This window comes from Aotus nancymaae, unplaced genomic scaffold (genome assembly GCF_030222135.1).
Source record: "Aotus nancymaae isolate 86718 unplaced genomic scaffold, 86718_ANA_hifiasm-v0.15.2.pri h1tg000141l, whole genome shotgun sequence".
Classification (NCBI taxonomy): Eukaryota; Metazoa; Chordata; class Mammalia; order Primates; family Aotidae; genus Aotus; species Aotus nancymaae.
Genome location: NW_026988556.1, coordinates 407,342 through 426,798, shown reverse-complemented (window position 1 = coordinate 426,798; position 19,457 = coordinate 407,342). Strand labels below are relative to the sequence as shown.

General features: G+C 43.0%; 1 protein-coding gene and 1 pseudogene across 1 annotated transcript in view; one reads left to right on the top strand and one right to left on the bottom strand.

Moving 5' to 3' along the window:
* The window catches only part of LOC135272880 (GTP-binding protein 4-like), a 691,440-nt pseudogene that overhangs the window by 576,698 nt on the left and 95,285 nt on the right, over window positions 1-19,457 (top strand).
* LOC135272870 (polycystin-1-like protein 1) overlaps window positions 15,381-19,457 on the bottom strand; it is a 36,624-nt gene continuing 32,547 nt past the window's right edge. The window contains exons 5-6 of the mRNA XM_064371584.1: window positions 18,878-19,246; window positions 15,381-16,560 (exon numbers count right to left, since the gene is read on the bottom strand). Of these exons, the coding sequence (XP_064227654.1) occupies window positions 16,514-16,560; window positions 18,878-19,246 (416 nt within the window). The 3' untranslated portion in view covers window positions 15,381-16,513. The remainder of the gene's footprint in view (window positions 16,561-18,877; window positions 19,247-19,457) is intronic.

Below are 19,457 nucleotides of genomic sequence, written 5' to 3'. Positions count from 1 at the left end.
CAAATTTCCCAGGTGATTCTGTTATCAGCAAAGTGTATATCACAGTCACCCAGAAGCCGCTAAAACACACAATCCTGGGACTCTCCTCTTGAGTTTCTGGTAAGTCTGACAAGCAACCTGAGAGTTGCATTTCTTCTTTCTTTCTTTATTTTTTGGGACAGGGGCTCACTCTGTTATCCAGGCTGGAGTGCAGTGACACAGTCACAGCTCACTGCAGCCTCAACCTCCTGGGCTCAAATGATCCTCCCACCCAACCTCCTGAGTAGCTGGGACCACAGGTGCAAGCCATTACACCCAGATAATTTTTTTTTTTTTGTAGAGACAAGGTCTCACTATGTTGCCCAGGCTGATCCTGAACTTTTGGGTTCAAGCAATCCTCCTGCCTCAGCCTCCCAGAGTGTTGGGATTACAAGTGTAAGCCACCACACCTGGTCCTGAGGGTTGCATTTCTGACCAGTTCCCAGATGCTGTGGATGCTGCTAATCAAAGGGTCACACTTTGAAAACCACTGTTCTATGAGTAGAAATCACAGGGAGGGCAACTAGCTATTGGGTGTATTTTGTTAGCCATTATTGAGTTCTTGGGATCTGGGCAGTGCTGTGGAGGAAAGAGATTCTGGATTCATGTCAGATTATTTATCCAATCTCTCTCCTTCACCTCGCTAGCCCTTTTGCAGCCACTCTCTTGCCAATTTCTAAAATATCAGGATACTTATGAAGCTTTTAATTTGGGATTAACATTTTGGGGTAAATTTTAGCTGAATTGAAAAGACTGACCAATGTGAAAATAAAACAAAACTTTTGTGATATTAAATATTGGTGTGTGCAGTCATAAAAAAGAATGAAATCATGTCTTTTGCAGCAACATGGATTTAACTGGAGGCCATTATCCTAAGTGAATTAATACAGGAATAGAAAACCAAGCATCTCGTGTTCTTACTCATAAGTGGGAACTAGACATTGGGTCGATATGTACATAAAGATGGCAACAATACACACTGGGGACTACTTGAGAAGGGAGGCAAAGTCAGGGGAAAGGGTTGAGAAACTACCTATTGGGTACGATGCTCACTACCTGTGTGACTGCCTCTCAATTGTACCCCAAACTGCAGCATCATGCAATATGCCCAGGTAACAAACTTGCACATATACATCTTGAATCTAAAGTTGAAATTATAAACAAATAAAAAACAAAGATAAAAAAATAACATTGGTGTGTAGATGGTGAAGTAGTGACACCACCTGTGCCTTAACCCTCGACATTCATAGCACCTGCAATGTGTGTCCCTGTGCCGAGTTAATCTAAACAGACACGAGCAGCCTTCTCAAGCTTATGTTAGTGACAGGCAATACTGATGAGAACGCAGTGTGATGGGCAAGTGTGGGGCCCCTGTGGGTGTGGCATTCCCTCTAGGAACTGCTTTCACCAACATACACACTTCCTTTCATCTAGAATGCAAGTCGGAGTCCCAGAGTCTTATCAAGGCAGAAAACTCTCAGGCTCACTTTCTTTTGATTCTCTTTCCTGGCAGTTACTAGAGTCATTGCTTTCAAAGTCAGTCTCAGTTTGGGGCAGAATCAAGTAACCTGCTCAGCCGCCAGTGGTACATTTGCTCCTACTGGGTGGAAGATGTGGGGAAGAAATGCTAGGAAGCTTCTGTACTGCACTTTACAGCTTAGAAAATCCCTAGACAGCCTCTTTAACATTTGATCTTCAGGACAGTTTTCTGAGGTAGATAGGACAGATGGCCTTATTGTTCCCCTTTAATAAAGGAAGGGAATTTAAATCAACTTTTTATTTATTATTGATGACATGCTTTATCCTAGATCACTTGCAGTTAAACTTTCAGGAGTCCCATTATTAATTCTTCCAGGCTGCATGGTGCCAGAGAAGGAGGCTCCGGAATCTTGATCCTGGGCTCCCATACTTCCTGGCTATATGCACTAATTTCTCTGAGCCCATTTTCTTATCTGAAAAATGGCAATGGTATTGATCTCACCTAAACAAGGCAATTTCTGCAAGGTACTTGGCACATGCCTCGGGGCCTGCTAGTCATTTAGTCAATATTGATTATAGGCACATGAACAGTTCAACCACGCAGGTGAATCTGATTTGTAGTCCAGTTCTCCTTCCACAATGCCATGATGATTCTTCAGTGAAAATTAAGCAACAACTGGAGCAAGGAAGATGGGGAAGAGAGAGGGAGTGGGATGACAGAGAGGCTGAAGGCAGCAGGGAGGCCAGCAAAAGCCACAAAGCAGTCCATGTGGCCTTAGAGGGTTGGGGCCCTAGATCACCAGCTTCTGGGGTAGGACCCAGTCCTACATATTTATGTCATTCTTAGTGTTATATTTTCTGTAATTTACTCAAACTATTCAACCTAGATAGTGATGTGTGTTAGTTTTAATCTGCTTTCTAGGGGTGAAAACCCTAACTTTAAAAAATACCCCCACTGTAGTGTTCACAGCATCCATTTGAGAGTCTAAGAGACTGAGAACTGGGATCAGGTGAGATCATGGAGGTTCAGGGCTTTAAAAATAGTATGCACACATCAGACACTGATTTTTGTGGAATGGCTGAGATCAGGAAAACGGACTCTCACGTTGAGCCACGGTTGGCAGCAATTGAAGCTAATGAGCAAATCTTACAGGAAACAGATGTGGACTCTGCTCAAACTTGCCTTTCTCAGATATCATCTCCACTTTAAACTCCTTGAACCTGGGTAAAAGATATTTAAAAAAATATTTTAACCAGTTATTAATTTTAATTTGTCAAATTAAAAAACACAAATGATACCTTGCATTTGCAGTTTTCACATTACTTGAACCATTACAATCTTGCTTGAATCTCATAACAAACCTTTGAGGTAGCCAAGACAAGCACTATTATTACCTGCCCCCCCCCCCACCCCCTTTTTTTGAGACAGAGCCTTGCTCTGTTGCCCAGGCTGGAGTGCAGTGGTGCCATCTTGGCTCACTGCAACTTTCACCTCCTGGGTTCAAGTGATTCTCCTGCCTCCGCCTCCCTAGTAGTTGGGATTACAGGCCCATACCACCACACCTGGCTATTTTTGTATATTTACTAGAGACGGGGTTTTGCCATGTTGGCCAGGCTTGTCTCGAACTCCTGACCTCAGGTGATCTGCCTGTCTCAGCCTCCCAAAGTGCTGGGATTACAGGCATGAGCCACCACATCCAGCCTATTACCCCATTTTTACAAACGAAGAAACTGAGGTTTGGAGTAGTGCCAGGACTTGCTCTGGTCACACAGTGGACAGAATGAATTAGGGTTAGAAACCAGATCGTGTCCTCTGTGTGTGCATCTACAGCTCCGCACTGGCTGTGTTTAAGCTGTCACTGTGGAGCACAAGCTCCTAGACAGCAAGAGGCATGCTCTTTTGCATCTATGTAAGCAGCAAAGCCCTGGGTTTTTTCCTTCTCAGCCAAGGAAAAATGTGGCCAAGTTGCTAAATACTTGTCATTTCCCAGAAGGAGGGAGTCGAAGCCCAGGGCTGGGCAGCCACTGCCAGGAAGGATGGGAACATTCTTTAGTCTAGAAGGAGCAGGAGCCTGCCGTGCCCTCCACACACTGCCAGAACAGTAAAGAATTTCAGGTTTCTCCTCAGATGACTGGATTTTTGTGAAGCTACTAATGAGGTCACCCCATACCCCAAGGGCTCACTCTCCTGACAGAGCTGAAGTTAACCCCTAAAGGAGCCTTCCTGGGTAGAGAGGGAGTACTTAGAGGGGCTACTTTTTGTTGCTCTCTATTATTTTCTATACCTACTATTTTTTGACTACTCTTTTTAGCAAGTTCTATCTTATAAATATTCTGGAAGATACTAGGAAATTGTTAACTTGAACAATATATGAATTAAAGTAGAAGTCTAAATTCAGTAACAGGCTCTTTCTTCCAAGGTTTGCTCCCCCATAGTTTCTTCTCCCCAGCTTGTAGATTTCAGGAGGATTCCGTCAGGTTGCCATTTTTTTCCCTGCCAGTCAGAGTACTGGGCTCCCTTATTGATGTCAGAGATCTTCCTAAGAGACCTCAGTAAAACTGAAGACAAAATGGTAAAAAGAAACTATTAGATCAGTACATCCATAACAGATTCACTTATTCTTCTTGGTATCTGAGTGGGTTTTGCTTGCAGCCCAAATGCTCCAGGAATTGGGTGGTCCTAATTTCCATGCTGCTTTGTAGATTATATGGCAGGGCAGTTCAGAAAAGGTTTTTAAAGCCCTGTCTGGCTGCTGTTTGGGACTTCTGTTTGTTTGTTTTTTGTTTGTTTGTTTGGGACTTTATTACTTCCTGGACTTTGACATCCTAATAACTCAGTACATTCTTCTGGCCAAGAAACAAAATATGTTACAAATATGAGGGCATCCCTTCAAAAGTAAAGCCTCTGTCTCGAAGGAAAAAGTGAATCTTACTCTTGAAATGTGTGCTGCTGTATCTTCCCACATCTGATTATTGTCATGGAAGGATGCTATTGTGAAAGTAATCAGTGACTTTCTTTTTAATAGTTGAAAAAGTACAGAGAAAACAATCATATCATTATATTTCATAGGAACAATATATGTTAACATTTATTGAGCACTTACCCTGTGCCAGGCACTGTTCTAAGCATACTTTATGCACCAGCATTACACTAAGAGATAAGTGCTATTGTTATCTCCTTTTCTTAGATGAGGACACCGAAGCTTGGAGAATTATCTGAGGTTGCACATCTAGTGAGTGCTGGGGGTGGGATTTGAACCCAGGTCTTAAGTACTGTGCTAAACTGCCTGAGACATTAGTAGTAGCTTGAGGCTGATAAAAAAAAAATTGACCAACTTGCTGCCATGCAAAGAAATAGTATGTGAGGAGGACCATAGTATTGGGGAAGTTTCCAGAAGTAAGGCTGGGTGTGATGGTTCACACCTGTAGTCCCAGCACTTTGGGAGGCTGAGGTGGGAGAATCACTTGGGCCCAGGACTTTGAAGCTGCAGTGAGCTCTACATACTACTGCATTTTAGCCTAGGTTACAGTGTGAGACCCTGCCTCAAAAAAAAAAATTTCCAGAAGTACATTTTATAGTTATCTTTCATTATTTTAATGTTGTTGCCTAGATATAATTGGGAAATAAATTGGTGGATTGACAAGAGATGGCATTCAAATTACTACTACATTGAGTCAGATGATTTCTGTTTGGTTAAAGTTGAAATACAAGTAAAATAATAGAATTATAATATCGAGAAAAACTTGAGATAAATGAAGAGAGCTCCTAAAAGATCATCACCTTAATACAACAGATACTTTGATGCTTGCTTATGACCCTCTCTTTTTTTATGTGCACAGTATTGCACATAAATTGGGATTATAGTACCAAAACTTGGGATTATAGTATCAAAAAACCAGAACTTTTCCCTGGGAGTTAATATTGCTTAACAATTACAAGGGCAGGCTCTGCAGTGAGACAGATGGAGTTAGAATCTGGGCTCTGCCCTTGATTAACTGGGCAAGTTACTCAAACTCTGCAGATTCCTCATCTGTAAAATGGGGATGGAAACAATTCCATTTATTGAGTTGTTTGTGAGTTTAAGGGTTTAATGCAAAGCTCTCAGCGTGGTGGTAGGCACAGAGTCAATGCTCAACAGATGTTTTTAATTATTAGGTGTGTGAGATTTTTATTAGCAGTGGTGGGACGTTTTTAGTAGGGCTTCCTTACAACTAGGGCTAAGCAGTTATCACTGGTTTAAAAAAAAGTCACCACTTTCTAAAAGAAATCAGTTACAACTGGGATTCGCTCCTGCTTTGTACCACCAGCTTTGCTGGGTGCCCTGAGCATTTCTTCTTGGTTTGGGGCCTGTGCCACAGAACTGACTATGCCCATCGGGACCACTCTCATGGTAACTGCTTCTTGCAGCTTTGGTCTGTTTGGGCACACAGTCTAGATTAGTCTGTTCTGAGAGAGGCCTTGTTCTCCTGAGTCTGAGCTGTGTGTTGGCTGGGAGAGCCAGGCATGGGGTGGGTGTTTATGGCTAGCTCCCAGATGTGGCGTCTCTCTGGGCCTCTGTAGACCCACTGGCCGGTTGCGTCTTGGTCTCTCCCAAGGTCACAGCTTTTTACTGTTGGCAATTCCTCCTCATTTTGAGATGACACCCTTTCCTCCTTGCTCATTCCCCTGTAGACCTGTTCTGATTTAGAGAAGTGTGTTTTAGCATACAGACGTGGCCCCCAGACTATTTTTTTTCAAAGAATGTGTGCAGACCCCATCCTGAGCCTGAGCCTGAGCCTCGCTCCATCTCTCACCTGCCCCAATTCCTGACAGCCTCCCTGAGCTTCAGCCTGTCTGTCACCCCATGCTCACCTTCCCTACACCTTGAAGAGGCTGTGGGCTGAGTGAGGATCAGGAATGAGTGGGTGGCAGGGGATGAGGCTAGCTGATGATATTGCATGTATTGTTTAACCACAAGCTTTAAAAAAACAGTTGACCACATTAAAACCACCATGTCAAAAAGGCTATGAAATGGCCATCAGAATGTCTTGAGATGCCCAGTGCACTGGTCTGTTTCTCAGTAGGGAGCTGGCCTCTTGGTGAAACCCCTTCAAGCTTACGTTGTGAGTTTCCTGGAGGAACAGGGACGGGGGATGGCTCCACATCCCTCCCTCTTCCATGGCAGGGAGCACTCAGAGTCCCTTCTCATTCTTACCCTTGAATATGAACGTCCAGGGCATTCTCTGAGCACCTGCTCAGCCTGTGCGTCCAGGGGGACTCAGAAAGCGGGGGTTCTGGGAGGACTCTCCAACCTTAGATGAGTTATACTCAATGTGTCCTGTCCAGGCCCAGGCCCTTACATGTCAGTGCTTGTCAGCTTGTAAATCCGTGAGCTCATGACCAACTCCCAGGCTCTAGCGGCAGGCACGTCAAGTCACATCACATCTGAAGGCTGCCTGGAGGAGGCAGGGGTGTACTGGCGTCGGGGAGGGCACAGCTGCCCCTCCACTCCAGTGGAGCCTGGCACCTGGGTCCTCTGTGCTATGCTCCTGGTAACACCCTCACTCCCCTCTCAGAATTCTCAGCTCTTTTCCCTAAGAGCCAGCTCCTGCCCAATTCAGGAACGAAGGGGTTGGAGGGGGCAGTCTTCTTTTGCAGGGATTTTATTTACTCTTCATGTGACCTTGGAGATGACTAGCTTATAAGCCAGCCAGCCAGAGTTGTTGCTTTTTCCATTCTGTCACTTTTTCCACAGCCATACTAATTGTGGGCTCCCCAGGGAGAAGGAAAGGAGGTAGGTGCTTTGTTCCCTGGCCCCTCTCCCACCTCCAGCCTTTTGTTTTGTTATCCCCAGTCCTGGGATTCAGGTTCTGTAATGTAGGGGAAGGGAGGAGGGTGAGAGAGGCTGGTGAGGAGGGGTCCCAGACTCCTGCCTGCACTCCAGACTGCTTCTAAAGATGTCCTGTAATGAAATGATCCCCAATATAAGGCAGGCCCTCTTTCTTCCTCTTTGAGAAGATTCCTCAAACATGTATTTTTAAATTTAAAAAAATATATTTATTTATTTATTTTTGAGAAAGAGTTTTTCTCTGTTGTCCAGTCTGGAGTGCAGTGGCGTGATCTCGGCTCACTGCAACCTCCGCCTCCCGGATCCAAGCAATTATCCTGCCTCAGCCTCCCAAGTAGCTGGGTCTGTAGGTATACATCACCGTGCCTGGCTAATTTTTGTATTTTTAGTAGATACTGGGTTTTGCTATGTTGACCAGGTTGGTCTCAAACTCCTGACCTCAAGTGATCTGCCCACCTTGGCCTTTCAAAGTGTTGGAATTACAGGCATGAGCCACTATGCCTAGCCCTGTTTATTTATTTGTAGAGACAGCAGTCTTGCTAGGTTGCCCAGGCTGATCTTGAATTCTTGGCCTCAAGCAATCCTCCCAAAGTGCTAGGATTAGGGGCATGAGCCACTGGGCCTGGCCAAAAATGTATTTTCTTAAATGACCTACTTGAATGTACAGACTTTGAAGAGGCTAGAAAAAGGTTCCATGTGTTCTTTTAATATTTGTCCTATTACTTTTGTTACATCTATTTAAATATCTCTGGTTGCATCGAATACATTAACTTAAAATATTACTTTTCCATTTTATACTCCATAAAACAATTTTACTGAATCTTGTTATAAGCGTTTTTTTATCACCGGCATCATTGTTTTCTCTAAAGCTATTTCCGAGTCATCTTCACCTGTGTCTCAGTTGTTTGCATTACTGCACTTTTTGAATCAGTGAATGATGCTGTCACATCTTACAAGGGAAGCACTGATAACTGTTTAGGGGTCAGTCAGATTCCTCTCTCCACTTTTTGTGAAGCTGGGGTTCTAATCAGCTGGAAAGGAGGGACCTGACGCTACTAAATGCCAGCTTCTTTCATATTTCAGTGTGAGTTGAAAATGGTTTCATTCTCTTTTAAAAAATGGACACTTGTTGCAAAAATGTCAAATAATGTGAAATTAGTACAAAGAATGAAGCACAAACAAACTCATCAGCTAAAGACAGATACTGCGAATGTTCTGGTGAACACCATTCCAAGCATCTCTTTAGGCACATATACACATACTGTGTATGTATACATTTTATACAAATGGTATCAGATGAAACATGCCATTTTGTGGTATAATGCTTTTCATTTTTATTTTGTGGGCAATTTTGGATATAAATATGGTTACACATCATTATTTTTTATGAGTACTCTTCTGCATAGGTAGTATACCTCTATCTTTCATTACTTTTTATTTTTTAATTTTTCCTTTTTTTTTTTTTTTTGAGGCAGGGTCTTGCTTTATGGCCCAGGCTGGAGTGCAGTGGCATGATCAGAGCTCACTGCAGCCTTGACTTCCTGGACTAAGCAATCCTCCTGCCTCAGCCTCCCAAGTACTTGAGACTATAGGCACACACCAGCATGCCTGGCTAATTTTTAAACTTTTCATAGTGATGGGGTTTCACTATGTTGCTGTGGCTGATCTTGAACTCCTGGCTGCAAGTAGTCCTCTTGCCTTGGCCTCTGAAAGTACTGGGATTACAGGCATGAGCCAATGCATCCAGCCTCTTCACACTTTAATTGATGAAGTTTGGGCTGTTTGTAATTTTCTTTATTATAAACAATTCTGTGATAAACATCTCTGGATTCTGAGACATAGTTATAATGACCTTCTCTAATCTTATCCAAGGTTATAAAGAAATTTTTCATGCTGTTTTTTTTTTTGAGACAGAGTCTCACTCCGTCACCAGGCGCCAGGCTGGAGTGCAGTGGCCAGACCTCGGCTCACTGCAACCTCCTCCTCCCGGGTTCAAGCAATTCTCCTGCCTCAGCCTCCCCAGTAGCTGGGACTACAGGCACGTGCCACCATGCCCAGCTAATATTTTTTGTATTTTTAGTAGAGATGGGGTTTCACCATGTTGGCCAGGATGGTCTCGATCTCTTGATCTTGTGATCCACCTGCCTCGGCCTCCCAAAGTGCTGGGATTACCGCGCCCTACCGCTTTTTTTTTTTTTTTTTTTTTTGAGATGAGTCTCACTCTGTTGCCCAGGCTAGAGTGCAGTGGTGCCATCTCGGCTCACTGCAACCTCTGCCTCCCAGGTTCAAGTGATTCTCCTGCCTCAGCCTCCTGAATAGCTGAGATTACAGGCATGTGCCACCACACCAGGCTAATTTTTGTATTTTTATTAGAGATGGGGTTTCATCATGTTGGTCAGGCTGATCTCAAACTCCTGACCTAGTGATCTGCCCACCTTGGCCTCCCAAAGTGCTGAGATTATAGGTGTGAGCCACTGCGCCTGGCCTTTCATGCTTTCTTCTAGTTTTTTTTTTTTTAAATTAAAAAATAATGTATTTTTTACAGAAATAACAATCTTTACTATTTTAATCTTTGTTTTTTTTTTTTTGAGATGGAGTTTTGCTCTTGTTGCCCAGGCTGGGGTGCAATGGTGTGATTGTGGCTCACTGCAACCTCTGCCTCCTGGGTTCAAGCAACTCTCCTGCCTCAGCCTCCCAAGTAGCTGGGATTACAGGCATGTGCCACCATGCCCAGCTAATTTTGTGTTTTTAGTAGAGATGAGGTTTCTCCATGTTGGTCAGGCTGGTCTTGAGCTCCTGACCTCAGGTGATCTGCCCACCTCGGCTTCCCAAAGTGCTGGGATTACAGGAATGAGCCACCGTGCCTGGCCGATTTTAATCATTTTTAAGTGTTCAGGTCAGTGGCAGTAAGTACATTCATAGACATTGTTGTACAACCATCTCCAATATCCATCCATAGCATTCTTTTCATCTTGGCAAACTGAAACTCTGTGCCTATTAAGCAGTAACTCCCTATTTCCCACTTCCTGAAGTCCCAGACAACCACCGTTCTCTGGTGGTGTAAATTCTCTCAAATTTACTTTCTATCTGTAAATTTGATTACTCTGGGTCCTGCATATAAAGTGGAATCATATTGTATTTGCTCTTTTGTTACTTACTTCACTATCATCGTGTCTCAAAGATTCATCTGTGTGGTAACATGTGCCAGAATTTTTCTTCCAGTATTAAAACATTTTATTATTAAGATTTAAAACATACAGCCAGGTTGAAAGAATTTTATAGTAAACACTCCTATCATCTACCACCAGATACAGCCATTAACATTTTACTATATTTGCCTTATCACATATCTATTTATCTATCCATTTGTCTACCTATCCCTTCATTTATCTTATTTTTTGTATATTTAAAATTAAGTTGCAGTTGCCATGCATTCACCCTATATAAGCCCACAAGCATACCACTAACTAGAGTTTGATATTTGCTGATTTTTTTTGTTTTGATGTAAAATTTATATACAACAAAATGTGAAAATCTTAAGGGTACATTTGCTGAGTTTTGAGAAATGCATACACTTGTGTAACCCAACCTCTATCAAGATACAGACCATTACCGTCATCCTGGTGAATTTCCTCATGACCCTTCCCAGTCAATCTCCGCTGCACTCCCATCCCTAGGTGTAATGACTATTCCAATTTTTGTTCCCATGCTGTTAGTCTTACTCCTTCTAGAATTTCCTGTAAATGGAATCAATCATAGAGCACAAATGCTATTGTGTGAGCTCTTATGCTGCATGTTTTTGAGATTCATCTCTGTTGATGTGTGTGTCAATAATTCATTCCATTAAATTGCTGAACAATATTTCATTGTATGACTATATAGTTATGTCTTGCATAATAAAGTTTTGGGCAATGATGGACTGCATATATATGTCCTAGAAGATGCTAATCAAGTTGAAAACTTCCTGTTGCCTAGTGACATCACAGCTGTGGTGGTTATTTACGTGTTTGTGGTGATGCTAGTGTAAACAAACCTGCTGTGCTTCCAGTCACATGAAAGTATAGCATTACAATTATGTACAGTACATGATACTTGGTAATGATAATAAACAACTATGGTACTGGTTTATGTATTTGCTAAAGTTTCTTTTTTTTTTTTCTTTCTTTTTTTTTGAGACAGGTTCTCACTCTGTCACCCAGGCTGGAGTGCAGTGGTGCAATTTCCGCTCACCGCAACCTCCGCCTCCTGGGTTCAAGAGATTCTCCTGCCTCAGCCTTCCAAGTAGCTGGGATTACAGGCATGCACCACTACGCCTGGCTAATTTTTGTATTTTTAGTAGAGATGGGGTTTCACCATGTTGGCTAGGCTGGTTTTGAACTCCTGACCTCAGGTGATCCGCCTGCTTCGGACTCCCAAAGTGTTGGAATTACAGGCCTGAGCTACCATACCCGGCCATATTTGCTCTACTTTCAATCCTTATTTTAGAGTGTACTTCTACTTATTAAAAATAGTTACCTGTAAAACAGCCTCAAGCAGTTCCTTCAGTAGGTGTTTCAGAAGAAGGCATTGCTACCATAGGAGGTGACAGCTTCATGTATCCTCTTGTCTTTGAAAACCTTCCAGTAGGACAAGACGTGGAGATGGAAGACAGCGATATTGATGATCTCGACCCTGTGTAGGCCTAGGATAATGTGTTCATGCCTTAGTTTTTAAACAAAAAAGTTTAAAAAAAATTAAAAAATATAGCTTATAGAATAAGGATATAAAAAATTATATTTTTTGCACAGCTGTACAGTGTGTTTGTGTCTCAAGCTATGTGTTATTACAAAAGAGTCAGAAAGTTAAAAACACAAAGCCTATAAAGTAAAAATGTTACAGTAAGCTAAGGTTAGCTTATTATCGAAGAAAGAAAAAATCTAAAATAAATTTAGTGTAGCCTGAGCGTACAGTGCTTATGAAGGCTACAGTAGTGTACAGTAATGTCCTGGGCCTTCACATTTACTCACTGTTCACTCACTGACTCACCCAGAGCAACTTCTAGTCCTGTGAGCTCCATTCACATTAAGACCCCTATGCAGGTGCACCATTTTAAATCTTTATACTATATGTTTACTCTTCTTTTTCAGTGTTTAGCTATGTTTAGGTTCACAAATGCCATTCTGATACCATTGCCTGTGGGATTTAGTACTGTAACATGCTGTACAGGTTTGTAGCCTAGGAGCAGCAGACCACACCATACAGCTCAGGTATGTAGTAGGCTGTGCTGACTAGGTTTGTGCAAGAGCACTCTGATGTTCATGCGATGATGAAATTGCCTAGTCCCTGTTATTAAGTGATGCCTGACTCTACTGTAGTTTGCTCATCTACTTCTAATCTTTTTATGATTTGATTTGACTTTCATTGAATTTGGTTTGGAGTTTATCATGGTGAACAATGTGAGGTAAAAGTTTAAATTTTTCCAGATGCCTATTCGTTTGTCTCAACGGTATTTATTAAAATGTCCATTTTTGCTCCATAGATTTGGGATGCTAAATTTATAATACAGCAACTTCCTGTATACACTTGGGTGTATTTCTGGATTGTCTATTCTGTTCCATTAGTCTTTGCATCAGTCAGGTAGGTTCCTGGTAGGAAACAGAATTTTGCTCAAATGGTTCAAATAAAGTTTAATGAAGGTGTAGTAAGGGTTAAGGGAACCTATAAGGAATGTTGAAGCATCCAGAGACTAGCAAAGGTGGGCAGCCATCACACTTGTGGCCCTGAAGGAGAAGGACTAGAGTAGAGTTATCAAAAGCCTGTGAGAGCTGGAACCTGGAGAAGGGGGTGCCTAGCAGAGGTGGGGTATGGAGGGAGCAGAGCCACTGCCCGGGAAACAGGGAGGCACAGGAAGAAACACTCTCAGCTCTCTCTTCTCTCAGCCTCTGATCTCTTACCAGTGCCTTCCATTGACTGAACCTATAGGAAGCCAGAGGGCAAAGGAGGTGAGGACACAGGGCAAGGCAGAAAAGAGAAGAAAATGATGGGTGGGTAATGGCCAAGTGGAGAAAAAGCAGCACAGACCACTTGTCTGTTCCATGCCAGTACCATTCTGATCTAACTGTTGAGGTTTTAGTAAGGCTAGTTCCAGCTCATTGTCATTGTTTTTCTTCCTCCTCCTCCTTCCCCTCCTTCTTCCTCCTCCTCTTCCTCTTCTTCTTTCTCCTCCTTCCCTTCCATTTCTCTTCCTCCCCTTCCTCACCCCCCTCCTTTTGCTCTTCTTTTAAATTTAGAGATGGGGGTCTCACTCTGTGGCCCAGGCTGGAGTGCAGTAGCCGGATCATAGCCCATTGCACCCTCTGCCTCCTCGGCTCAAGTGATGCTCCCACCTCAGCCTCCTGAGTAGCTAGGGCTACGGGTGCATGCCACCATGCCCACCCTGGTTGGTTTTTTAAAACTAATTTATATTAATTTTGTACTGCTCTATCTTTCTGAACATTCCTATTGTTTGTAGTAGTTTCTTGGTACATTATCATGAGTTTTCCAGATATATAATCACATGTAATAGTTTTATGTGGTTATTTCTAGTTTTTATGCTTCTTTTTCTCTTGTTTAGTTATATTCATAATTACATTCATGTTATCCCTGGGACCGGGTTAACTGGTAATGGTGAGAGTGAGCCTTCTTGTTTCTGACTTTTATGAGAATCTGTATTTGTGTGTGTATATGTACATATACAAATATGTATATATATATTTATGGAGAATAATTTATACTATATTAAGGAATATAATATTATGTTAAGAAAATATATGTGTGAATATATGTGTGTGTATATATGTGAAATTATTCAAAGATTCCTATTTTATTTGGCTTAAAAAATTAGCAATAGGCGTTGAGGTTTGTCAAATATCTTTTCAGTCTCTCAGGAATCAGTATGACTTTTCTTCTTAGATCAATAAATACAAATAATCAATAGATTTCCAAATATTGAACCATATCTTCCTTTCTAGAATGAACTTTACTTGGATATGACATAATATCTTAATATTCTGTTGCATTCTATTGCTTAATATTTTATATTGGATTTTTGCAGTGATATTCTTCACTGAGATTTGTCATTAGTTTTTACTGTGTGTAAAATATTTTTATCAGGTTTTGATATCAACATAACACTCTCATAAAAATAACTCGAAAGTTTTCTTTTTTCTTTTCTTTTTTTCTGAGACAGGGTCTCTCTATGTTGCCCGTGCTTGAGTACAATGGCACAATCTCGGTTCACTGCAGCCTCTACCTCCTGGACTCAAGAGATCCTCCCCCTTCAGTCTCTCAAGTAGCTGGGACTACAGGCACATGCCACCGTGCCCAGCCTAATTTTCTGTGTATTTTAAGAGATGAGGTTTCGCCATGTTGCCCAGGCTGGTCTCGAACTCCTGGGCTTAAGGAATCTGCCTGGCTTGGCCTAGGATTGCAGGCATGAGCCACTATACCTGGCCTTTCCTTTTCTTTTTATGCTCTAGAAAAATTTAAATACCACTGAAATTACCTGCTAATTGAAAGTTTGCGTAATTCTGCCAGAAAACCTTTGGGCTTGGTTCTTTTTTAGGAGGCAGTGTTTTGACAACTCTCTGCTTCTTCTCCAGAAACTGGATCACTTAAATTTTTGATTTCTTCTGAGGAGTCTATAGGCAAATTCTATTTTCCTAGAAAATTTTCTTTTTCATCTAGATTTTAACTTTATTAATTTAGAGTTGAGTAGTCTTTTATGCCTCTTTTTTAAGATTTACTTTTGATGTTTTTGAGACAGAGTCTCACTCTGTAACCCAGGCTGGAGTGCAGCAGCCTGATCTTGGCTCACTGCAACCTTCGTCTCTGGGTTCAAGTGATTCTCCTGCCTCAGCCTCTCAAGTAGCTGGGATTACAGGCACCCACCACCATGCCTGGCTAATTTTTTTACTTTTAGTGAAGATGAGGTTTCCCCATGTTGGCCAGGCTGGTCTCGAACTCCTGACCTCAAGTGATCCACCCACCTTGGTCTCCCAAAGTGCTGGGATTACAGATATGAGACACCATGCCTGGTCCTTTTATGCCTCTTTTAATTTTGCTTAATGTTTAAGCAGGATACAGATGAGCTCCTCCACCAGATATTCACAGAGAATGGGCTGTGCATATTCCTCTCAGGCATTCCAAGTTCCTGATTTCTAGATTCTGCTGTTATTTATCTCTCCCCTCTGTGTGTGGTTGCCTGCACTCACTCCACTGCAGCCTCATTGGATGCTGTCCTGATTCCATCATTCCCATAAATATCACTGACTCAAGATTGTGAGTGTAGCAGTTAACGGAAGCTTTAGGGACGGAGCAGGCAGGTCACAGTACAGCAGACAACTTAAAGCTGTATATTACATCCTCTGTTCTTTTTTTAATGTAGCCTCTTGGCATACCTCTTGTTGCTTTGCTCTTTTCTCTTTCCTGCCCAGTATCATCTTTCTTAATCCTGAACATTCTTCTTACTTATTAAAGAGACTTCTCTAGTTCTCTTATTCTTACTCCTTCTCCTCCAGATAACATTCTGGAACGTGTCTTTTCACAGTTAAAAACAGTGAACCCCAGAAACAGTGGGACAAATGCAAATCTCTCTGAAGACTTTATCCCTGCAGTTCTGCTGTTGCCTGGGTTTGAGGCTCCCACTACCTGTACAATCTGGGATACTGTACGACAGAAGAGGAGCTGGCTTGGTGGTGCCCTGGGATTCAGGCGAAGGAAATAGAGACACTTGCTGGAGAGCTGGATCCTCAACCCAGACCCCACATGCTCCATAGATAAAGCTTTGATGAAATAAACACTCCATCTAAAATTACAAACCTCTAAGGCAACAAGCCACCCTCAGCTGAGATATTTTAAGTGAGAAAAGCAAGATACCTAGAAATGTACATAGTAGGATCCTATTGTTGAGAAAACACACTGGCTCTCTCAAACACACACTCTGCCAAAGTGGTAGGCAGGGGTGAGGGGACACCGTTGATCTCAGTAACCCAAGATCTCTGTGAGCTTGCACGTGATTAGATGAGCATCAGCAAAGTACAGGATCCTTATCAGCTGTTCCCATGGCTGATCTCAAGGGAGGTCATTGCAGGAAGAGGAGCACTGGGGAAGGCAAACATAACAGAGGCCTGTGCAATGCTGGCTCATGCTGCTTCTTCCCATCCAAGTTATCATCCATGCAGTGTTTTGATTGGAGCATGTTCCTCCCTCTGTCCAGCTGAAATTCAGAAATGACAAAATGAAAAAATTGTGTCAATATAACACAGTTGACAACTTTTTCCTCCCTCTGTCCAGCTGGGTTTTGTTTGTTGGCTTGTTTTTGTTTTTTAACTTCCAGTTACTTGTGCGATGGGGCTGAGTGGTGGGGTAAGGAAGTGACTCCTTTGGCATCATTGGAAAGTTTCTGAGTTTAATGTAAAGCATCCCTGAGTCTCACCAGGGGTGGGAGGCCACAGCCCTCCCTATACCAGCTGTTCAGATGCAGGGTTCCCATCCTGTGCAATCTGGGCTCTTCATTTCCAATATCCACCCAGGCACCCTTATGCAATTTGGGGTTTGGACTGGAGAATGTATTTCCCCGCTTCCCTGTCTCAGCCAAGAAACATCAAACTGACAAGGAGCACCCCACAGTGCCACAAGCATATGCATTACACATAACTGGAAACCCTTCTGAAAAATATTGCTTTTCATTAATCTTGCTCAGCATTTTGTGCAATTGGATTTTCTGGATTCTAATTATTATTATTTTTTTGCATTATGGAGGAGTTTTGGTGTAAACGTCAATATATTTTGCTGAACAAGAGGAAATCTGTAGCCAGCTTTGAATAGCATTTTTTCCTCCCTCATATACTAGAAATAGAAGTCATCAGTGGCATCTGGGGAAAATCAGTGTCCTTCTCTTTATTGTTCTCTCTATGGTTTGTACCTGAATGAATTGTACTGAAAGATTGTACTTATTCTCCTCACCAACCTGGAGCCCCGAGGAGGTACTTTCTTTTCTTTTTTAAATCCCAGTGCCTGGCACTGGGTTGGGTTCATTGTCGAGTTTAAGATGTGTGGTGGAGGAATTCACAGGAGCCTGATGGCGCAGGGAAAGACAGTAGATGAAACCAACGTGTTCATCCTGGTTTTGACTCTAGTTTGCTTTTAGACCTCTGTGGGGGTAAGACACCTACCTTCTCTGGAAATCTGTTCCTTTTCTATAACATGAAGATACTAATACCTGTAACGTCTACCTCAGGGGATGTTGAGTTTAGCAAGGACTGTAATGGACATGAAAGGTACTTTGAAAAGTATACTGAGCTACATGCATTGACTTATTGCTGTAATGCGTGAGGGATGGGTGTTCATCTAATGGATACACAGCTACACTAATAGGCTTTTGACTTCCATCCAACCTTTATAGTGGAATACATATCCTGCAAAAACTCTTCTTATACATTTCTAAAATAATTGATAAAGCACAGCAAACATCTTTCTAAATGCAGAGCTGAGCTTGCAGGAAGTTAAGGGAAACTCTCTTGGGGGCCAAAGTAGTAGGCAGGGGTGAGGGGACACCGCTGATCTCAGTAACTCAGGTTTTAACCACTCTGGAGGACGGGACACAAGTCCTCAGCCTCAACTTAACTGGGGAGTTGCAGGTGAAACCCCTGGGTAAATCTAGGACCCTCATGTAGGAGCATGCTAAAAGAAGTTTTGCTCACCAGCAATAAGAAAAAATAACAAGTTAGGCTGGGCGCGGTGACTCATGCCTGTAATCCCAGCACTCTGGGAGGCTTAGGTGGGCGGATCACCTGAGGTTGGGAGTTCAAGACCGGCTCTTCAAGCAAGTCTTTTACCGTCCTTTTAGAGAAGACGTCTTGCTCTTTTCTTTTAGAAGGAGAGAAATGGACATAAGAATGTCCTGCTGCAAATGTCACTTCCTGTCCCCTCAGCCCTCCTCTCCCAGAAGCTAAGGAGCTCACAGCGGTCCCTCCAGCCAGACAAGCCACATCTGGGAGGCCAGAAGCACAGTGGCATTGACAAGAGCATGCATTAGAGCGCCATCACCCAAGAGTAAGCAGCAAAATCAAACGGGGTCACCAGCTGGGGACAGTGACAGAGAGACAGGTGCCAGGCTAGAGCTTTTCTCATCATTACCTTTTCTCTCCATTTTTTAAGTACCAGAATGGTTTCTGTCCACCTGAAACCCAAGGATAAAGTGAAGCAGTTGATGCCAGGGCAGGGGAGAAGGATGAGGAAGCCCGAGTGGAACAAATGGCTACTGTAGCACAGACACTGCATACACGGGACCTCACTGACCTCACTGCAGCCTCAGAGACTGCTGTGGCTTTGTCATTTTCCCAGTCCAGAGATGAGGAATCCGAAACTCATGATTACTGCACAGTCAGCAAGTGGTAGGTGTGGACCTGGCACTCTCTGACTTAAAGGCCCACGTTGATGTGATCTCACAACTTACCACCAGATTCACTGCTTCCAAAGGTAACTTTGGTGCCCAGACAAGGGGGAGGACATGCAGGAACAGTGGCACTTACCAGAGAGGTGAGGGTCAGGGCTGTGGGTGGGCTGACTTCTCTCCGAGGGGTCAGTCATCAGGGATCCCTTGCTCTGTGGCCCTGGCTCTGGGTCTAGCAAACCTTCCTCTGGAGCCTTCCCTGGGACTGCAGAGTCCCCCACAGCAGGAATCCAGTAGACTCCAGTCATAAGCTCTGTGGGGGTTCCCCTTGGGGCTGAAGGGGCAGGCTGGCTAAGGGTCATGGGTGAAGCTTCCCGTGAGAATGGTGTGGTCGTGGCATCAGGATCTGCAGTGCCGGGCTCAGTGGACAGCAGGCTTGACTGTGATGATATCGAAACGGCACCGAGTCCCAGTGAGCCCAGCAGCCCCACTACTCTGCAGAAGGGAACTTAAGCAAACATTTGGCAGTGTTAGAATTTTGTAGCAAAAATATAAAACATTTGCTTAAAAAAGTCTACAGACTATAAAAGGATGCTCTGTTTTCAACAAATCTGTTGTGAATTTGAAAACCTACACTTAAGAGACTGAGGGCACAGAATGTGGTGTTGGCGTGTTCTGTATTGGTGTGTTGGCCAACAGCAGGAAACACACATATGGAA